The following is a 23,822-nucleotide window of genomic DNA, read 5'->3' as shown; positions in this document are numbered from 1 at the left end:
AAGTATGGGGTTGCATAGAGTGCAAAATGTAAGGGCTTTTTTTCTAATAAAATAAATAAAACAAAAATAAAATGAGACTTATTTTAAAAGAAAGAAAGGATAAAAACACGCATATTAACCACTTTGTTTTATTTATTTTCAAAACAGAACCGAAAAGATAAAACCTTATATATTAAATACTTAATTATGTTTTATTTATTTATTAATTAATCTAAAATCAAACAAACTTGTTTAAAAATCAACTCCAAAATTTTGGCTGCAAACATATTTTATTTTAAATCAATAGGCCTAGGAACAAAACGATTGAACTGAGACTCGAACCCAAGACTTCAGACACGGAATTAAAGCACTTAACCACTGATACAAAGAATTAATTATTATGAAATTCATAAAAACAAAATTTAATAAATCAAGGTGTTACAACTCTACCCCCTAAAAGAAATTTCGACCTCAAAATTTACCTGATACAAACAGATGCAGATACAATTGATGAATCAAGTCCTTAGGTTCCCACGTCGCTTCCTCAGTGCCATGATTCTGCCACAAAACTTTCACTAAAGGGATAGATTTCCTCCTCAATACCTTAACGTCACGGTCCAGAATCTGAATTGGCTCCTCCTCAAATGTCAAATCCTATCTAACCTCAATCTCCTCAACTAAATCAATATGAGATGAGTCCGACTGATACCACCTCAACATAGAGACATGAAACAAATCATGAATACGGTCTAACTCCGAAGGTAGCTCTAACTAATACGTGACTAGTCTCACACGTTTCAGAATCCGATACGGCTGAATGAATCTAGGGCTCAACTTACCCTTACATCCAAATCGTAGAACTTTTTTCCATGGAGATACCTTAAAGAACACATAATCACCCATGGAATACTCAATGTCCCTTCTTTTTAGATCCGTATAGGACTTCTGTGTATCAGAAGCCACCTTAAGACGATCCCAAATTAGTCTAAATTTGTCTTTAGTCTTAGAAACCAACTTAGGGCCCAAAACCCATCCCTTACCCAACTCAGTCCAACACAATGGAGTACGACACTTACAACCATATAACGCCTCGTAAGGTGTCATCTGAATACTGGACTGGAAACTGTTATTGTAGGTGAACTCGACTAATGGCAAAAAATCCTCCCAACTACCTCAGAAATCGATCACACAACTCCGAAGCATATCCTCTAGTATCTAAATCACCCTATTAGATTGACCGTCTATCTGAAGATGGAACGTAGTACTGAAGTTCAATCTCAAACCCAGAGCCTCATGAATTTTTCTCCAAAACCGAGAAGTGAAGCGAGAATATCTATCAGAAATAATCGAGACCGATACCCCATCAAGTCTCATGATCTCTGAAATATATAACTTGACCAACCTCTGAAGAGAATAATCTGTCTGAACTGAAATAAAGTGGGTAGACTTGGTTAATCGATCCACGATGACCCACACAGAATCCTTCTTAGTAGGTGTTAAGGGCAACCCACTAACGAAGTCCATAGTCACACGTTCCCATTTCCACATGAGAATCTTAACAGGTTGAAGGAAATGTGAAGGTAACTAGTGCTCAGCCTTAACTTGCTGACACATCATACAACGAAAAACAAATTTTGTTACCTCCCGTTTCAACCCAAGCCACCAGTACAACTCTCGCAGATCCCAATACATTTTATTTCCTTCAGGATGCATAGCATAAGGGCTACTATATGCTTCCCTCTAAATGGATTGTCTTAAATTAAGATCATTCGGTACATAAACCCATCCTCGGAAACACAGAACCCCATCACTATTCAACCCAAAATCATACGTACCACCCTTCTCTCCTTGACGGAATCGCAAAGCCAGAGAATCATCCCCCAATTGTTTATCCCGAATCTGATTGATTCAAGTTGGCTTAACTTGCAACTCAACTAACAGACCCCCATAATCAAATAGACTTAGGCAAGCAAACATCGCCTGCAAATCAAACATTGCCTTACGACTAAAAGCATCGGCCACCACATTGGCCTTATCGGGATGATACTCAATAGTTCAATCGTAGTTCTTAAATAGTTCAATCCATCTACGCTGCCTTAGGTTTAACTCCTTCTGGGTAAGGAGATACTTAAGGATCTTATGATCGGTATAAATAATACACCTCTCACATACCAATAGTGCCTCTAAATCTTTAAGGCAAAGACAACAACATCTAACTCGAGATCCTGTGTCGGTAGTTGCCATCGTGTGACTTAAGCTATCGGGACGCATAAGCCACAACCTCACCGTCTTGCATCAGTACACAACCCAAACTGACATGAGATGCATCACTATATACCACGAAGTCCTTATCAGATTCAAGTTGTACCAGAATAGGAGCCTGAGTCAAAAATAGATTTAAGCTTCTCAAAGCTCGATTGCTACTCATCAATCTAGACAAAAGGGGCATTCTTACGCAACAGCTTAGTCACAGGAGCTGTAATCAACAAGAACCCTCGACAAATCTCCAATAATAGCCCGCAAGACCCAAAAAACTTTGGATATCAGAAACATTCCTACGTTGTTTTCAATCAAGCACAACCTCAATCTTTCTAGGATCAACTCAAATCCCCTCTGTAGAAACCACATGCCTTAGAAAAGTTACTTTCCTTTAACCAAAATTCACCCTTACTCAACTTAGCGTAGAGTTGTTTCTCTCGAAGTATCTAAAAGACTACTCTAAGACACTCATCATGATCATCTTCGGTCTTAGAGTATACCAAAATGTCGTCTATGAAGACCATGACAAACTGATCCAAATATGGTTGGAAAACCCGGTTCATCAGATCTATGAATGCAGCCGAAGCATTCGTCAAACCAAAGGGCATGACTAGGAACTCGTAGTGCCCATAACGAGTCTTAAACGCAGTCTTGTAGACATCAACCTCCTTAACCTTAAGCTGATGATACCCAGAATGGAGATCTATCTTAGAAAACACATAAGCTCTATGAAACTGATCAAATAGATCATCGATCCTCGAAGGCGGGTACTTATTCTTAACTGTTAACTTATTCAACTGACAATAATCGATACACATCATTATAATACCATTTTTTTCTTTACAAACAACATCGGTGCCCCCCACAAAGACACGCTAGAACAGATGAACCCACAATCAAGGAGTTCCTGAAGCTAAGCCTTTAACTCCATAAGCTCATTTGGTGCCATACGATAAGGAGCGATAGACACCAAAGTTATACCCAGTAAAAGCTCAATATCGAACTCGACTTCTCGACCCAGAGGTAAACCCAATAATTTCTTGGGAAAAATATCTGAAAACTTTCTAACCATTCGAATGTTCCCAACAGAAGAATCCACAGAGGTTGAATCACTTAAAAAGCCGAATATGCTTCACACCCTTTCCGAACCAGTTTCTCAGCCACAAGAGTATAGATCATATTGGATAAGTAATCATGACGCTTGCCAATCATAACTACCTCCACATCATTCTCAAATCTCAGAACCACCCTATTAGTAGCACAATCTAAACTGACTCGATGCTCCACAAGCAAATCCATCCCCAGAATCAGATTAAATTCTCCAAACGATAGCTCCATTAGATTAGCTAAAAACACAACCCCTTGTACCTCTAACAGTACATTTTGGCCCAACGAACTAAGTACAGTAATCTCACCATAAGTGATCTCAATCGAAACCCTCAAGTTTACAGAAATACACAATGTCTATTAGGGCAAAATAAGGGGCATCATAAATAAAGAACGTATCCGTAATCACATCAACGACATCTTTGTCCTCTTGATGTCTAGCATCATAAACTAATGCAGGCTGTCTTGCCTCAGTCTGATTAGCACCTCTGCCTAGTGCTCTCTGCCCTCTGCCCATACCATTACCACCTCTAGCCAACCACGGCCCCTAGGCAGCTGTTGAACTGCCCACTAAGGCTGAACAATTCCCGGAGCTAGTGCTTGCATCTGATCAGAACTTTATGGGCAATCTTTGATACAGTGCTCTATTGACCCATATCACAAACACGCTCCTAACCTCCTCTAACACTCGCCCAGATGACGTCTACCACAGTTCCCACACAGCTAAACCATAGTAAAAGTAATTGGAACCCCAACTCTCAAAGGCCCATCAGACATGGCCTGTTTCTTAGGCCTTTGCACAAAACTAGAGGGATCTAAATCCCTCTAATTCTTACCCCTCTCTCGGTCCCTATTCTCGCACTCAACGCGCTTAACCTCCTCAGCAATCTTTGCCTTATCCACCAAGACGGTGAATTTCTGCTCCCTTTGCGGAGCTATCAAAACTATCAGATTATCCCTTAAATTATCCTCAAAGCAGACACATTTCTCATACTTAGTCGCCACCATCCCACGAGCGTAAAGACTCAATCTCAGAAATTTGGCCTTATACTCGGCCATAGTCCTATCCCCCTGAGTGAGGTTCATAAACTCGCGTCTACGAGCATCCACATAACTTAACCCTACATATTTACTCTGGAAGGCGGATTTAAAATAATCTCAAGTAATATGATCCGACTAAGTACCCTTTTCAACCGTTATCCACCACTGATACGCCTCATCGCGAAGCAGGAATACTATACCTTTTTATTTCTGTTCAAGGGTGCAGTCAATATCATTCATGATTCTCTCAATGGCCTCCAACCAATATTCAGCCACAGTCGAGGCAACCCTAGTGACGCCCCTAAACTGCTTAGCACCATTAGACCGAAGTCATTCAGTTACTGACCTACGGCTCCCAAAACCATAATGAAGTCTAGCGAACCTCTCCAACACTCTAAGTATGGCTTGGGACAATGCTTTATCCCCAGCCGAGCGACTTTATGACCCAGTCTCAGCAGTAGGTGTAGTTAGTGTCTCACTCGTATCCAGATTGAGCATACTACCCATTAAAGATGACTTAGCTCAAGTCCCTCTACAACGCCCACCACGTCGACAAGCACTACGGCCACGCATTCCATGAGCACTCATCATATTCACAGTTTTATCTACATTACAAAGTTTTACGTATCAATTTCATTATTTATTAGCAAGTATGTTATGCTTCAAATTATTATCAGAAGAAGTTTTTAGATATTTTAAAATTTTTTAGTCTCTAACTAACTCAGTGCAGTTTTAATCGTTTTAGAGTTTTCTAACTAAAGTATTTCTAAGTTAGAAGTACTTACAGGATTGGTGTCGAAGACTCGGTATTCTACGTACTTACTTTTCTGATTCATTTATAAGTAAACTTCTTTAAAAAAACAATTTTTACAAATACAATTTTGAACCCAAAATTTTTCATAGCCTAAGTTTCGTAACCTGGCTCTAATACCACTTAATGTAACACACCAAACCTGGCCTAGACGTTATGGTCGAATCTAAAAATGTTACATAAAGTAGTTATAAATTTGACTCTCACTTATTGAAAGACTTCGCGTATCTTTGCTAATTTAAACCCATTTATGAAAATGTTTGTCATACTAAATAGTTAAAACCGTTAATTATCTACATTTTCTGAATAAATCGAATAATTTGCAACAGATGTTCTTAAGACATTACATTTTGAAAAATCAAGTTTGTTTTCTTAAAAACAGGTAACCGTAGAAACATAGTCATTTTTCGAAAAAATTTGTTTTATCGAATGTCATGCCAAGACCTAAATTAAAAGTCCAAATCCAAAAATAAACCCAAATGTCCAAAAAGTCTAAAAATTACAAAACTCTCAAAATAGAATTTTAAATAAGTCAAATTTATGTAAATAAATTTTTACAAAATTGTGGACATATCCGAGCTCCGATCGCACTAACTCGCCTAAGTCTAAGGGTTACCTAAATGTGACAAACAAACAAAGAGTGAGTTTTATAACTCAGTGTGTAACTAATAAAAACAGAATCACAGATTGAATACATAATAGAATAGTTACTGACGAATATCTCATGTAGAATCAGAGTCATACGCAAATTACAATCCTACCCTCATCCGCTACACACTATCTCTGACCATCCCAACACACTATGTGGGGTATAAACTGTAATGGCCTGAATTTTCAGTGGTGTCGAAATGGTAATTCGAGATCACTAAATCTAACAAATGAGTAGAAAATATTATTAATTTAGTGAGAATAAGTTAAATGTGAAGTTAGGAAAATTTTTGAAATAGTGAATAGTGTACTAGGAATAAATATTAAAATAATTAAAATAAAAAATGAGGTATCGAGACCTCGAAGATTTTAAACCGAGCCATAAGTATTTTTATAAATATTTATAGAGTGTCATTGAGTTGGTATTAAAGTTTCGTTATAAAATTTTAACGTTCGGATAGTTAATTAACTAAAAAGGACTAAATTGAAAATAGTGTAAAATTTGTTAAATTGTGATTAAATAGCTTAAGTGACTAATGAGGAGGGATTTAAAAGGAAAATAGGCCCAAATCATATGGGCTGGACGGTTGGGTAAGAAAAATCAACAGAAGGTAAGGAGAAACAAGGGCAAAATTGGAAACTTAACAAATTAAATATATAAAACAAAGACAAAAGTGAAAAATCTAGAGATTTCTTCACAATTTATCAGAAAAAACGCCATATAAGGTCTGAAACAAGCTGTTTTTTCATATATTTGAATCATGTAAGTTTAATTCTTGATTATTTCTTCTAAGTTTAATTCTTGATTATTTCTTCTAATTTTTGTGATTTTGATACTTTTACAATTAGGTCCAACTAATTATTTCATTAGTTTTTGATTTCATGGCTAATTTTGAAAGTTACCATTGATGAGTGCTCGATTTTTATGATGAATAAACATGGAATTAAAGCTTTAATTTTGTTATATGATGATTTTATTAAGTAATTTTGATAGAAATTGATTTTAGGGACCTAATTGTGAAAAAGTTGAGAATTAAGGTTTGGTGTTTCGGTTTTGAATATGAAAGGCTATTTAGTAGTCTAAAATAGTTGGAAAATGTGTTAATTGAGAAAAAAGTTAGATCAATTGAGAGGTTAATTGAGTAGGGACCAAATTGTAAAAATTGTAAAGTTTGGGTTAAAAGAGTAATTTTGAAAATTAAAGGGCATAAATTGTGAAATGAATTAGAATAGAATTAGATGTTGATGAATGAATAAATTTTCATTTTAGATCGAGAACCCGAAGCAAGTCGAGGAAAAGAAAAAGTAGCTGATTAGTCCCTGAACTTTTACAAATTCAGTAAATCGACCCAGGTAAGTTCATATGGCTGAAATTTAATGATTAAATGTTAATTTCATGAATTATTAGTGTATGATGAAATATATATTTATTGATGAAATGAGAATAAAATAAAAAAAATGCGAAAACTGAATAAATGATCAAATTGAGCGGAACGCCGGATTTGAGTACTTCTGATCAAGAGACAAAGTGATAAGTGGTAGCTTTAGCTACACTTATCTGATCAAGTAACAAAGTGATAAGTGATAGCTTTAGCTACACTTATCTGATCAAGTGACAAAGTGATAAGTGGTAGCTTTAACTACACTTATCTGATCAAGTAACAAAGTGATAAGTGATAGCTTTAGCTACACTTATCTGATCAAGTGAAAAAGTGATAAGTGGTAGCCTAGCTACACTTATCTGATCAGGGACAAGTGATAAGTGATCATATGTAAGACCATAGTTAAACTATGGCAAAGTGGAAGTGAAGTACTCAATTTTCCGTAACCGTTCCTTAATTTTGATCAAGGATGGTAAGTGACAAATGGGCCCAAAGGAATTATGGTGAAAGAATAAGTAGTATTGAGTTTATACCAAGGAACTCACCAAAGATAGTGGTTGACAGGTAAATTTAGTAATGGTGTATAATGTATAAGTGTATAAATGTTTGGTAAGATTTATGTTTTGTGCCTATGAACTTACTAAGCTTTCTATAAGCTTACTTGTGTGTGTTTATTGTTTCTTGTAGATTAACGTATTTATACATTCGGAGGATCGGATCTACATCAAGAATCACACTATCCAGATTTACTCTGATAGATTTTGTTAAACAACTTTTTGGATTTATGTGGCATGTATAGGGAATTGAAGTAAAAAGTAATAGAATGAATGACTAAGTATGCAAAGTAAATTTGAATGTGATGGTTGTGTTAGACATTGAAATATATATGTTTTTAGTTTGAAATGGTTGATTGGTTGAACTTCATTAGCATTTAAGTGAAGTAGTTGAAATACTGAAATTGATTGTGATTTGAAATTTGCAGGGAAGGTTAGATAATTATAAAAGTGTTATATTGAATTTTTTTAAAAAATTTCAATGGAATAGTTTTTGGACAGCAGCATTGATGTAACTTTGAAAAATAACCAAAAATACTGTAAATAGAATTAGAAGTTGAGTGAGATATGAAATTAAAGCTGAATGGGTCTAATTTCACATGAAAGCAATAGAGTAAGCAAAAGAGTTATATACTTTTAGATATTTGAAATTTAGTGAGACATGGTCAGAATAATTTTGAAGTCCCCTGTTCTGAATTTAGAGATTCATTAAAAATTGTACAAAAGAAATTATGAGTTATAAATTATATTTTTAAATTTATTAATGAGTCTATTTTAAGTAGAAATAAGTGAAAGCACCATATGAAGTCTGTACAATGAGATAATTAAATTTTAGTGACAAGAGGTCAGGATAGTCAATCAGTGAAACAGGGGAGACTTCAACTAATAAACTGTACTAATTGGCTAAACCAAAAATTCTAAAAAATTTATGGTGAATAGATATATGAGTCTAGTTTCAAGAAATATTTACGGATCTAAATTTAGAGTTTTTTAGCTTGAGTTATAATTAATTTAGTAACTGCTGCGCAGGTGGACAGCTTTATTGTGAATGGTGAAATTAATTTTGAAAGTAAATTTTTATGCCCTGAACTTAAGTTAAGTCAAGTGACGCCTCATGCTCGACTCCGGCAACGGTCTCGGGTAAAGGGTGTTACATAAACACCCACCCATCCCTACACACCACTTAGTGCCCTTACGACACTTTTAGAAAAATTGCAGCAGTGCTGTCAGTATAATGGCGAGTTAATGCTTCACATAGAATACTTCCTCCACAAAATACATAATCAGTCCCAGAGCCAGATACAAACAACATACCAGATATAATAGATTAACAAATACCATAATATATATAATGCATGCTCATAACAGATATATATATCATGCATACTCAAAACAGATATTGGACATGCTTATACGTAACAGATCAAACATATCGCATCACATTACATGCATTGAGGCGTTATTTACGTCGAATTCATACTAATAGAATAGCAGATTTCATGCTTTAAGGCTTATATAATACATACCAACCCCACGGAAGGCCACAGTCGATTGGGATGACATGTACGACCCTAAAAAAATTCTAAAATTTAGGCCCACAGGGCCCAAAATGGCCTTGCCCGTGTGGCCCACACGGCCTAAAATGGCATTGCCCGTGTGTCACACACGGCCTCGCACACAGCCTACCATACGGCCGTTTGGCATTGACAAGCCCCAATTTTGACTTTCGCCACTCACTATTTTCAGGTTTCTCGTTACACATCTGGTATATTTTTTATGCCGATTCAAATACGACTAACCCCAGAACCTAATTAACAAGTAACACAACCAATTTCAGTAATGAATTGCGAAATCGTGATTAAAAATCGAACCCAATCAAATAAAACAACCCTTCATAACACAACTACACCCTTACCGGAACACGAACAACTATTACGCAAATTCTAAATCATTGGAGGGTCGTCCACTGCCTCTTGTACTACTCCTAAATCGCATAAAAAATAACACAACATCATTAAACTAATTAACACAACCATCGTCCAACACGACTACAAATAGTGCATAAAATACTGAACGTAAATACCTTACCCTTGGATTAGCAGTCAAGGAATCACAAACTATTGCTTCAAACAATAACACTAGCCCAACAAAACAAGAAACTAAAAATAGAAAAACGAAGAAGAAAAGAGATAAGAAAAAAAAATTAAAAGCAAAGTGCCAAAATTTGGAATTGGAATTGCGGCATGAATTAGAGGAAACAATAAAGGTGCAAAAAGTGAGGTTTTTTTCTAATAAAAAAATAAAATGAGATTTATTTTAAACGAAAGAAAGGGTAAAAACACACATATTAACCATTTTTGTTTTATTTATTTTCAAAACAAAATCCAAAAGATAAAACCTTATATATTAAATACTTGATTATGTTTTATTAATTAATTAATTAATCTAAAATCAAACAAATTCATTTAAAAATCAACTCCAAAATTTTGGCAGCAAACATATTTTATTTTAAATTCGATAGGCCTAGGAACAAAACAATTGAACTGAGACTCAAACCCAATACCTCAGACATAGAATTAAAGTACTTAACCACTGATACAGAGACTTAATTATTACAGAATTCGTAAAAAAATTAATAAATTAGGGCGTTACAGTAATGCAAGATATTTGGATTCGAAAAATCGATCGAGTTAAGGGTGTTACACTACATGACAAGTTCATTTCTAATCTTGAGTGTCAAATTAGGTTATCTGGTAGAGGGGTTATTTGGTCTTGCCTTTTTGGTCTTATTGCTTGGCGAATTTGGAAGAATAGGAATTTGTTTATATTCCAAGGCATAACTTGGACGGCTCATGAGATTGTCAAAGATTCCTTTAGTTGGGCATAGCCATATGAGTTAAGCCTTTATGGGGATCAATGCACTAGCCATTTTCTGTTCTCATGCAACTTTGGAAGGAACGTGGATGCATTTATTCACTGATGGTGCAGTGGCAAGAGATAATGGGAATGCTTCGACTGGTGGTGTGTTGCGTGATCAGTATGGGAATTGGATCTTGGGATTTTATCATTACTTGGGAAGATGTACAGTTTTTGAGGCTGAATTATGTGGCATTTTAGATGGTTTTCAGTAAAGGTATTAGAATGACCATAATTCAAACAGATAATTTGGAGGTTGTCAGAGTTTTACAAGACAATGCGATGGCAGACTTAAGAATCACAATGCTTAGGAGAGTCCAACGGATTATGAGAGCTAAAGGTCAGTGGCGGATAAGATATATTCCCAACGAATGTAATCTAGTTGCTGACTATTTAGCTAAATTGAGTTTTGCATGGAGGTCAAGCCTACATGTTATTGATGTAGCACCTAATAAAGTTTTGGGGTTTCTTTAACAAGAGAAAGCTGGCGGTGTTTTTGCTCAATTTAATTTGATGTAACTTTCTCTTTTGTTTATCACCAAAAAAAAGTTATAGAAAATTATATCAAATTATTAAAATGATAATTTTTTTTTTACAAAAGTAGTGTTTTTAAATTTTATAATATTTAATAATTTTAAAATATTTATATAATTAATTCTATCTTTTTTTTAAATTATTACAATATAATAAATTTTACTTACTTTTTGATAAAAAATAGTACACCTTTTTATTTTATGATATTGTCTTTTTAGTTTATCCTTATCAGCATCCCTTACATTACCTCTCCTTAACCAAAATCATCAACACTAAATTCATTGTCACTCAACTCTCACTTGAGACCTCATACTAACCCGATCACCATCACACTTTAAGCTTTCCATTTTTTTTATTATCGAAAACGAAGACTTCAATCCTTCAAAATAACAAAAAAATATATATATTTGAAGTACTTTTTAAAATGCTTTTTATAATTTCTTATTTTCTTAGAATTTTTATAATAAAAAATCATTTAATCCCTCATAAAATAGTTAAAAATATCAATTAAACTATTCAATTTAGCATTTTTCCGCCTCAGCAATAAACGACTTGATAGGGATTTGGACCAAAAACTATATTCTAAAGATTCAATTGAGTATTGATTGCAATTTTCAATTAAAAGTTTAATTAACTTTTATTATTTTATAAATATTTTTCCAACATTTAAGCTAAAACACTTGTGTCGTGTTTTACAAAACAAACTCCAATAAGGACGAAATCCGATGTATCAAGAGTGTAAAAATTCTCAAATATATCAAAAACTTGGGAAGTAAATAAATTAAAGGAAATTATTTCGATTGCCAGTAAAATATTTAATTAAAAAAACACATGCAAAATTGTTAAAGTGGAACAAGATTTGACTATTATTACCATGACTATATATATTCAACTCAAACTCCCATCTTCACTATATATTGAAATTATATCCTTTGTCCACAGCAGTGACTTGACAACCGCCATGCTCAACAACAAAACTAAAATCAATTTTTTTGTTCAACTTTAAACAACTACCATTGCCCAATTACTTGGTTATATTTGATATAATAGCGGCACAAACCTTGGATAAAGAAAAAGTATTTTAGGGTTTAACATCATAATTAAGCTTTTCATAACTAATCCTTCATGTTTGTCGGAACATACATAAAATTCATGCTTCTCTTCTTCTTCTTCAGGACTTGCCTCGGTAGATGAAGTGGTTACAAAGCTGGCAAAGAGGAAGAATGAACAATGGTTGAACCAAGGAGATCATTCTTGTTATTCTCTGCTCTTGGACTGCTTCCAGCACTGCTATTCGAATGCGAACCAAACATTGTCTTTTGTAAGACCCCTGTAGGAGACAATCCGAGCCGAGGGCTATGATCACACTTCTCTGTCATAAGGTTAAGTGCCGATGAATTCTTGCACTCTGCGCTGCTGCTGTTAGTGCTGTGCAATACCTCACCCAGAGGACCGCCCACGGAAGTCTCCCTAGAGATGGGGATCCAATTCGCTTGCCTCCAGTTTGTTTCATTACCAACACTGCCTACTTCCAATCCCATCTGTATAGGGTCAAGTTCTCGCCATAATTGCAGAGGTGAATGAGTTACATCTTCATTGTTGGGTGATGAAGTAGAGGACATGAAATCCGAGAGCGCCATCGGCATTGAAATGGAAAGCTGAGTCCGGTCCGATTGAACATCAGCTTCAGGCAAGAAAATGGAAGAGCAGTCGGACTGGGTTTTAGGCCAGGCATCAAAGAACTGGCGAACTGATCGATGTGATTCGGTTTCTTGACTATCAAGATCTTGAGAACAGCCAAAATTAATGCACTTAACGAGGGAAGAGCTTTTGTGGGAAGGGTTAAGGAGTGACTCAGAAGAAACAACTCCAAACTCATTCCCAGGAGCAGTATCATGCATTCTTTCACCAATGCTTTCTTTATTCAGAAGCCACCTGCAGAAAGTAACCAATAGATTTTGAACCCATCAATGGCTAGCTCGTCAAATACCGATATATGTTAATTACAAGTATGCGGGGAGGACTATCGTATCACCTGTTTAGTGGACCAGAGTGCGAAAGATTAGATTCACCAGCAGGCTGCAAATTCTTGAATTGCTGCTGTGCAATGGTGAGGCTGTTGGACTCACCGTTTCCACCGTTTGGCCCTACCACTGATGCTGAAGAGGACGAGCCAGAATGCATCAGCTTGGTGGTAGTTGTGGTGGTGGATGCGGTGGAACGTCCGGATTGACCTTCCACAGGCTTTCTTGAACGGTGGCGGCCCCTGTTCATATGCCGCTCACAATACTTCTGGTCGGCAACTGCATCTCTTGAGCACCGCCATTTCTTTCCATCTGTTCTACGACACCGTCCTGGCTCCGGATCAGTGTTGTTTGAGAACCCAAGATGGAAAGCTCCCCATCCCACTGCTGGAAAACATCCCAAGAACAAATAAATGGAACACCCTTGTGAACAAAACAGATTAACAAACAAAAAAAAATGCACTACAACTAACAAACAGAAGAAAATGTACTTAGTTAAATCTGCATTTGGATCCAAATTACATGAACAGTTAAAAAAAAAAGGAAAAAAGTTTTGATTTTCTTACTTCTCCAAGAGACAGGAACTTACATGTATTGGGTCTGAGGAGTCCACCAGAAAAGCTAGAGAAACCAGCAGAATCAAGGGCTTTTCTTATAGGAATGAGAAGAGTTGATGGTATTGGCACATTTGCAGCCATGTATTTGTAGATCAAAGCCTGATGTTCTAGCTCCATCCATTGAGATGAAGTGAATGGTCCTCCATTCATATTTGCACCATTAAATCCTCCAGTATTGTAGCCTGAAACAAAAAGACTGCACCATCAAAAAAAGACTGAACAAAAAGAAAACATATGAAGATAGAAAAGCCAAAAACTTTCAAGGCTATCAAAGCAGCATAGTGGAAATGAAAAAGTTTTTAGATTTTCCTCTTAAGAGAAAAAGGGGAAAAAGGGACTGTTTAGAAAGTGGTGAAGGCAAGTTAATCCAGAAATCATAAACTTGTCTGCAACATTTGAGTGATGGATTTGTGGCCTTTGATACAACAAGCAAACATTACATAAAAGGGAACATAAGAATAACCCCAAAACAATCAAAAGATGGACCATTCGATTCTCTCACTCTTCACTACTATTCTTTCCTTCTTGCACAAATGTTCTTCTTTCCTTCCCTTGCTCATTGTTTGGGTTATTACCAAAAAAAATTTTCACACCTAAATCAGGAAGATGATTGACAAGACTCTAAAACACAACACCACTCTTAGATTTCCATGAAAAGACCCTTCACCAGAAACTCAAATCAGAAAACCAAAAACAAAACATGTCTGATCCTTGGTTACAACTCACAAGCATGCTGTATTTCATTTCCACAAATGTTGAATAGGTCATTAACAATCCCCCCCCCCAATATATATATACCTGTATTTCTAGTACATGCTGGTGATGTGAGATGAAAGTAAGGGAATGTGACATTTTGGGAACTCCTCCCCATTGAAAGAGCTTCTGATTTGGGAGCAGAAAAGCTCAGCATTTGCTGCTGTTGTTGTCCATCAAAGAAGATAGAGGTATTAGATCGAAATAAAGTATTTCTGTGTTGGGACAGCACTGCCTTGGAGGCTGAAATATCATCAAATTTGGCCAGCTTTGAAGTCCTCCAGTCATCTTCACTACTGCCAGATCTCTCTTGCTTGAGAAACGCAGATCCATACAACTTCTGCTTTGTCTCAGATTCTGAAGCAACCAAAGTAAAACCATTACTAGTCTCTGAACCCACAATACCCTCCAAACCCACCACCCCAAAATCCATATAGAAACCACCCCCCCAACCCCCCTACTTACAAAAGCTCTAGACTCGAGAAATGAACCATTGGGTTATTGCAAGAACTAAAAACAAAAGCTTCATGGTTTAAGCTTCGTCTCAAGAATCAAACCAGACTATTCTTTTTTAAAAGATTTGATGTTTAGAGAGAAAAATAAATAAATAGAGATAGTGAGAGCTTGTCTTAAATACCACACTCTCTGTCGTATATACATACAATGATGGATACATATATAGTATATAGAGATTAGGAATATATAGGAGCTGCTGCTACCATTGTTTAAGTAACTAAAAGTTTTATCCAATATTTAAGCCTAGAGTAGATACAACATAGATAAGTCTAACACGTTAAGTAAGCTTTTTCTCATAATAATTTTCTTCTGTTGGAAGTATTAGAATTACAGAAAACTCCTTCGAGAGTTGGATAATTTACTCTAAACAAAATGTTCTTTGTCAGATACATGGGGGATTTATTTGTCTTTAACGTGCAAACTTCAGCACTTTTTAACTTTTTTCGGTTCACCTTTTAAGAAATCTTTTTGGGTTTTGAGTTTTATATGTATAATGGTAATAAAAAATTTGGGGTTACCAAAAAATAATAATATAAAATTAGGTTGATTCTTTCCTTCTTATCTATCTTGATAAAAGAAAAAGGGTAAAACATAATTTATGCATTTAAATACCATATTAATTATGTATAATGTATTTGACTATAAACTTCTAAATATTTAATTATGATTTTGTTTCTTGTATCAATTATTTAAATATGTTTTTATTTATTTGCATTTTTTATTCTTTGTATATTTAATTATATTATTTTTAATATTTTATTCTTGTGAGTATTATAGTAATTTGTTATAAATATAAGTTTAATAATTATTGTTTGACATTATTTTAATTCTATTCTTCTAAGAAAATTAGAAATCCTATCCGAAAATCACATATTTAAAACAAATGTGTATTTAAAAATAACATACAATAAATAATAAAACGTATGGTTTGAAACTAATTAATCGTAATAATACATGAGAAATGTACGAGATTAAAATAAAAAATAGATTAAATTGTGAGTAAAATAAAATTTAAACACATAAATATATCAAATAAATAATACTAGATGCACTACAATTATTTATAATGATTTTGACAACAATTATGAGTTAGTGTCAAGTTAACTTGTGACACCAACTAAATTAACAACATTATCAATATATACAACTAATGGAGATTATGTTAAAATATATATATAATATATACATTAAAATGAAGCTTTGATTAAGTAGTAAATTTAAAGTTTTATTAATCCAATTGTCGAGGGTTTAAATAATATTTCAATTGGTTTTTGTTAAAATGAAAACACAAAAATGACTTCAAATAGTACAACTTATTTTGATTATGAAAAGACATTTATGTAATTTCCTAATTGAGTTAGCGACTCGATTGAAAGTGACACAAACTCAGTAAAATATTTAATAAGTAGTATATATATTATTGTAATATTATCTATTAATTAATTATATATATTTAATACAAGATTCTAATCTTATACAATATTGTAAAAATCTCTCTCTGCTCCCAAGAGTGCTTTACGTAGAGTCCTAGAGAAAGCAGTAACTACTGCGGCTTAGGATGGAGGAAAGCGGTGTTGAGGATAGAGAAGGAAGGGATGAGATCTTTCTCCTAGCAGAAGAACTCATCCAATTATCAGTCAAGGGGTCGATGGTGGTACCAAATTCTAAACCAACGCTGATATGCACGGTTTGGACAGAAAAGCTTTACAACCTAGAAAGCTTTAGGGTACAAATGAAAAGTATATAGAAGACAAGGAAAAAGTTCGAGATCTAACGGGTGGGGCAAAATCTATTTTTGATAGTGTTTGATTTGGAAGAAGATCTGGAGTCGATTATGGAGGGGAGACCTTGGCTTTTTCGTAAAAGTATTATTTTATTCAATATGTTAGTTCAGGCGGTGGAAAGAGATCAAATTAGTCTAAATTCTTCACCGTTTTAGATAAAAATTGATTCGTATTTACCAGAATTTGATAAGAAGGATCTCCTGCATACAATTGGTGTTACGTTTAGGGGGTTATCAGATTTGAAATTAACGATGCTTGCTGTTGACTCAGAATCAATTTGGATGTTCGAAAACCACTACGCCGAGGTATTTTTGTCTCTAGTATTAATGTTAATAAAACATGGTGTTCCTTTTAAGTACGAGAATCTACTGATATTTTGTTTTGGATGTGGAAGAATGGGGCACGGGATAACAGATTGCACTCAAATAATACCTGTAAGAAAAAGCAAAATTAGTATTGATCCACCTTATTCGTTGGCTTTAAAAGCAAAATCAAAATTAGTTGGAAAAAAAAGTATGAAACTTAATGCTATGACGAAGAAGGTGGGGGTTCAAAGCTCTTAACTAGGAGGCAAAGTAGTGTTGAAAAGAAATTCTAAAATAATAGAAAAAGAGAATAATGAGATTCGAGAAGTACAGGAATATATAGAATTGATGGGAGGGAAGGAGATGATAAAGGAGCAGGGAAGGATATTTGGGTTAGAGGAGGCTGAGAAGGCAAATGGCAGCAAGGTACAAGAGTGTAAAAACGTAAACCATGAAAAGAAAACGAGCTGAAAAAAATGAAACCAATGGCCACAATGATACAAACAAAGGCTGAGAATAGTATGGGAAAGAGGAAGTCCCTAGAAAGAGATCTCACAATGAGTGACAAGGGAGATGTTGAGGTGGACGGAACTAAAAGATTGAAAAAAGATGATGTTAAGGGCTGTGATAGAACCTTCTCAGAAGTGATGTTCATGGATTGGAGAGTCCACGGGCAGTAAGAAAGCTGTGTTTTTTCCTAAAGCAGTACAATCCCCAAATGGTCTTCTTAATGAAGACAAAGCTAGATAAGCAACGCATGGAAAAAGTCACAAGGAGATGCGGTTTTATTAATGGAATTGATATTGAAGAAGAGGGTTTTCGAGAAGGACTATGTTTAGCATGGAAAGGAGACACTAGAATAAGCTTACAAATTTATTCTAGGAATCATATTGATATTATGGTTAAAGAAGGCAATGATGAAGCAGAATGGAGGTTCACGGGGTTCTATGGTTCGCCGTATGGTAATAATAGGAGTGCTACGTAGAATCTGCTAAAGAAATTGGGGCAAGACAGAAGTCATCCATGGTTGGTAAGTGGTGATTTTAATGAGATCATGTAATCTTACGAAAAATGTGGTGTACCTAGGGAAGAGAGTAAAATAGAGGCCTTTCGAGAGGCTTTAGAAGAATACCTACTAGAAGACTTGGGATATTTAGGGGTTTGGTTTACTTGGGAAAAAGGAAATTTGCTGAGACAAACATTAAAGAAAGACTTGACAGGGGAGTGGAAAATGACAAATGGAGGCAACCATTTTCAACAAGTAACATCAAACACCTAACACACTCAATGTCTGACTATTGCCCACTTCTTATAAACACAAAACGTGGAAATTCTTATAAGGGCAATTCAAAATTTAAATTTAAGGCGTGGTGGCTCATGGAGGAAATGATTGAGGAAGTAGTTAAAGAATCTTGGGAGTTAGGAATAGGTGCAGTTGCTGAAAAACTCGAAAGACTACAAGCAGACTTAAAAATATGGGCAAAATCAATAAAAGAACGGAGAGAGGGATTGAAGAAAAAGCTTACAAAGTAACTTGATACGTTAATGGCGCAAGAAAAGACTGACGAAACAATGGCAAAAGTCATCGATACCCAAATCCACCTGAATATAAAAATTGATAAAGATGAAGTTTACTAGGAACAAAGGACAAGAGTAAATTGGCTTAAAACAGGAGATAGGAATTCGACTTTCTTTCATAGGTTTGCCACATATCGAAGAAACATTAATACCATATCAAAGTTAGAACTTAATGGAGGAGGAGAGGTTACCGAAGTTAGTGAGATTAATGAAGTTGCTACTATGTACTTTCAGAAGTTATTCACGTCAAATGGAGTAGGAGACCTTTCTTATCTTCTAACGGGCATTGAAAGTAATATTCTGGAAAAAATTAACAGAGTTCTGATGTCAAAATATACAGCAGAAGAAATCTATGAAGCTCTGAAAGGAATGGGACCCACTAAAGCATCAGTGATGGTTTTCTAGCAATTTTCTTTCAGAAGTATTGGCACATTGTAAGTAAGGAAATTACTAACTTTTGTTTGGGAATTCGAATTAATGGGGAAAATTTTAGACCTTTTAATCAAACAGAGATCGTGTTGATTCCAAAAATTCCTAATCCCACTAGCTTAACTAATTTTAGACCCATTAGTTTGTGCTCAGTTCTTTATAAAATGGTGGCGAAAATAATTGCAAGTCGACTACAAGTAGGTATTAGAAGATGTATTAATGTAACTCAAAGTGCGTTCGTCCCAAGAAGGTTAATTACAAACAATGTGCTTCTTGCGTATGAGATTTTGCATACATTTCGACAAAAGCGCAGGGAAAAAAAAGATACATGGCAGTAAAGCTTGATATGAGTAAAGTTTATGATAGGGTAGAATGGGGCTATATAAAAGAAGTCATGTTAAGAATGGGTTTTGCAAAGGAATGGGTGGAGCTGGTTATGAAATGTATATCTACGATGTCCTATGTAGTCAATACAAATGGAGGAAGTGGACGAAGCTTTAAGTCGACAAGAGGATTGCAACAGGGAGATCCTCTAAGCCCTTTTCTATTTTTAATGTGCAGCGAGGGATTATCACCGTTGATGAGATTGGCAATAAAGGAAGTATCGTTGAGAGGTGCAAAAGCAAGTAGAAGAGGCCTAGAAATTTCACACTTACTTTTTGCAGATGATTGTATTCTGTTTGGGGACACATCAGTCAAGGGGGCAAATGTGCTAAAAGAAATATTGAAGATGTATGGAAAGTGTTCTGGCCAATGTATAAATTTCAATAAATCTACAATTTTTTTCAGCACGAACACTACAGAAGAAAAAAAAGAAGAAGTCTCAGCAATTCTGGGGATAAATACCTCAACAAATATGGAAAGATATTTAGGTCTCCCGAATGTGGTTGGCAGACGGAAAAAAGAATCTTTTCAGTATCTCAGCATCTCAAAGAGAAAATACATAGCAGAATTGAAGGATGGAGTACCAGAATGTTATCGCAAGGAGGCAAGGAAGTATTTTTAAAGTCAGTACTACAGGCTATTCCAACCTATGCTATGTCTTGTTTCTTATTACCAAAGTCATTATGCAGAGATATAGAAAGCATTTTTGCTAAATTCTGGTGGCAAAAAGCCCATGGGAGAAGAGGAATTCATTGGTGTCAATGGAAATATTTGTGACGATCAAAAGTAGAAGATGGTTTGGGCTTTAGAGATATGGCTAAATTTAATGTCTCACTATTAGCCAAACAGGGATGGAGAATCTTGAACAATCTAGATTCCTTATTAGCTCAAGTTTTAAAAGCAAAATATTTCCCAAATGTTAATTTCTTAGACTTACGATTGGGGAACAATGCTTCGTATACATGAAAAAGTATTTGGGCTACAAAGGGCACTCTAGAGGAAGGTCTGTGTTGGAAAGTGGGAAAGGGAACACATATTTCAGTTAGCAATGACTTTTGGATCCCAGATGTGAAAAAGAGCAGGTTATTAGCTTTAAATACAAATTTGAATGATTTTAAAGTTGCCGATTTAATTAATCAAAGTAACAGAACATGGAAAAAAGAGTTGATAATTTCTACCTTTCCAGAGGATGTAGCTGAGAAGATTATTGGCATCCCATTGGCAGAAAAACCTCATGATGATTTTCGGGTTTGGAGTGTAGAGGCGTCGGGCGAATTCACAGTGCGAAGAGCCTATAAACTATTACAGAGTATTGAAGATGATCCTAGAGCTTACGCTTTACAAGATGACTATAAGGAATTTTACAAAAAATTATGGCTCCTGAACCTTCCTTCAAAAATCAAAATTACAATTTGGAAGATATCATGGAATTTCCTAGCTATACGAGTTAATATGCTTCAAAAAAAGCTAACAAACATAACAATATGTCCACGCTGTGGAGTTGGATCAGAGAACATGGACCATCTTTTCTGTGAATGCCCTATTTCAATTTCAGTATGGAGGGAATTACCATGCAAAGTTTTTTTGCAAGAAAGTCAGTTGGAGTTTATACAGTGGCTAACCTGGGTATTTGCGAAGAACTCAGCATCACAATGTAGGATATTCTACTGTGCATTATGGGCAATTTGGGGAGATAGAAATGACTGAGTGCACAAAAAAGTGAGTAAATCTGGAAAAGCATTAGGCATATTTGTTAATAGCTATATATCAGAGTTGAACGAGATCGACAAAAAAGAAGTCACAATCTTCTATAATTATTAGAAAGTGGAGGAAGCCACCTGACCAGTTCATGAAGATCAACTTTGATGCAGCCTACGATGGAAAGTATAATCAAGCGACTGTGGGGATTGTGGCTAGAGACAATGAAGGCAAGGTTCTTTTATCATGCTCGAAGATCTATCAACAAGTGACATCAGCCTTTGCGGCCGAGGCGCTCGCGTGCCGGAAAGTGACCAAAATCGACATAGAAAGGAAATGGGAAAAAATCATTATCGAAGGAGACTCATTACCGATAATAAAAAAGTGCAAGTCAAGTATCCCAGATAAATCACAGGTATGTGCTTACATTAGCGATATTCATAAGCTACTATCAAAACTCAATGAATGCAGATTTGAATATGTCCCAAGAACAGTTAACAGTCTTGCGCATACGGTAGCAAAAGAAACGATGAAGGATAAAGTAACAGTGTACCTTGGTTGGGGGAGTCCCTGAATATGCAGAAGATCAAGAAGAAAGGGATAGAGAGGGAGAGTCGGATTGATCAGGAAGGTAGAAGATGAAATGGGGTAATCTAAATGAGGGCTGGTAAGGAAAAGTTGAAATTAATGTTCTCTCAGGAGTGTGTATGCATCTTGAAGAAGAAAAGGAAGCTGAAGTGACAAGGCGATGAAAAGTCATTTTGTTGATTGGGCAAAAACAACAGTAGCATTAATGGATTCCATAAACTTCCATCTCTGCTTTTTATGCTGTCCTTAGGTTGAATTAAGATCTGTTTTGACGTCCATAGTATTATTATTGCTTTGTTTATTCTGAAGCTGGGCCAAAACTTACAATCGGGTCTGGTCTTATATAGGCAATTTGTTTTGTATTTTTGAATTTATTAATAAAGCCCAATCTGCAGTTATTTTCAAAAAAAAATTATATATTTAATAGGACTATTTTCATAGTTTAAATCCAAACACTATTCATATTATTTTAATATTATTATTACTATATCAAATAAATCTTAATTCAATTGACATGATATTATTGGCAATGTAGGAGGATGTGAGTTCGAGTGCATTGCAGCCTATTATCCTCCTATTTATAGGTTGAAAAGTGATTATAAGTAATTGTAGATATTATGTGAAAAAATAGTAGATATAATAATAAAATTACACTAATCAATTTAATTATTTTTAAATATTCTTATCTTGCAACTAAAAAAAACCTAATTGGTTGCCTTGCCTTGCCTTGCAAAGTCTGCTAGCTAACGGTTTCTTTTTATTAATAATATATTTTTATTCTTATCTCAAAGTTAAGCTTAAAAGAAGACCAAGAGAAGTGGTGAGCTCCATGAAGTCATGTGACAAGGATGCATTGTCACGTGACAGACACCAAAGAGGAAAATCTACTCTTTCCGAAACCCCCTTTAATTTATAACAATCTCTCTCATGGAAATGCTTGAAATCAAACACCAATCCATAGATTTTCTATTTTTAAATGGTAATTATTTGAATTCTTTTTTTAATTTAAATTTATATTATCTTCTAAATATTTCAAAAAAATTACTTAATCAATTCACATATTTAACACATTCAAATACCAAATGAATAATGTTATTTTATTTATTTCCTATTCAAATAAATTTTCTTTTGAATTTGAATTAAAAAAACCAATATCTAACCATTTGTGAATGTTGATTTAAGTATAAATAAGTTATTCTTTTGAAAGTTATTATGTTTAAAATAAGATAAGGATTAAAATTAGTGTATTAAAAATGTATTATTTCAATAATATTGTAAGTTGGTAAAAGAAATATGTTTTCAAGTATTTTTTAGAAGGAAAAAGTTAAAAATTAAGAGAAAAAAAAATTTAATTTATCATTCTCTTATTGAAAAGGAATAAGGATAATATGAAATTACAGTTTCATACCATTCATTCTTAACAAATAAATAACTTTCTCTCCTTACGTAAACTCAATACTAAATAACATTCATTAAGGCATATTCCTAGGTCTTATTCTTCCTAGGACAACTTCAAATTCATTGTCTTCAATAATTTTTGAGCAAAACTTTTGCTGCTTCATTCAATTTTATTCATACTTCACAAGTACTTGTAGTTGCAAATGTAATTATAGGAGATCTGGTTGAAAAACATATTCGAAATTATGATTTTTTTTAAAAAAAAAGGTTTTTATGGCCTTAAAAATATCCAATCATCGATAATTTTCTCAACATTAAACTTTTCGTATCAAATTTCTATAATTTTTTCTTTGAATATATAACGTTTCAAGGTTTAAAATTTGCCCAGGATATAGTTAGCAGCCTTTGTGAAATGTGCAATTCCCCCATCTCTTGTTTTTCTTGATATTTTATTATAAAAGAAAATTTTAAATAAGTTTTGCAATGATACTAACTATTATTAATTCATTGACTCATT

General features: G+C 34.6%; 1 protein-coding gene across 8 annotated transcripts; it reads right to left on the bottom strand.

Moving 5' to 3' along the window:
• Positions 1-12,116: 12,116 nt before the first annotated feature.
• Positions 12,117-22,197, bottom strand: LOC107910325 (growth-regulating factor 6). 8 transcript variants are annotated; one of them, XM_041088511.1, is made up of 9 exons: positions 21,460-22,141; positions 21,244-21,350; positions 20,800-21,161; positions 19,000-19,108; positions 18,757-18,832; positions 14,671-14,982; positions 13,845-14,054; positions 13,267-13,642; positions 12,117-13,166 (listed from the first exon to the last, which is right to left on the bottom strand). In XM_041088511.1, exons 6-9 carry the CDS (start codon positions 14,780-14,782, stop codon positions 12,431-12,433), a joined length of 1,434 nt encoding a protein of 477 aa, XP_040944445.1. In that variant the 5' UTR covers positions 14,783-14,982; positions 18,757-18,832; positions 19,000-19,108; positions 20,800-21,161; positions 21,244-21,350; positions 21,460-22,141; the 3' UTR covers positions 12,117-12,430. The 8 variants fall into 8 exon arrangements, with proteins under 8 accessions (XP_040944445.1, XP_040944444.1, XP_016693630.2 ...); XM_041088510.1 differs by lacking the exon at positions 19,000-19,108; XM_016838141.2 differs by lacking the exons at positions 18,757-18,832; positions 19,000-19,108 and having other exon boundaries at positions 20,800-21,150; positions 21,460-22,197.
• Positions 22,198-23,822: the final 1,625 nt, after the last annotated feature.

The sequence above is a fragment of the Gossypium hirsutum genome, chromosome D02 (genome assembly GCF_007990345.1).
Source record: "Gossypium hirsutum isolate 1008001.06 chromosome D02, Gossypium_hirsutum_v2.1, whole genome shotgun sequence".
NCBI lineage: Eukaryota > Viridiplantae > Streptophyta > Magnoliopsida > Malvales > Malvaceae > Gossypium > Gossypium hirsutum.
The sequence above is the reverse complement of the archived record's forward strand: the minus strand, read 5'-3'. Positions and strand labels throughout refer to the sequence as shown.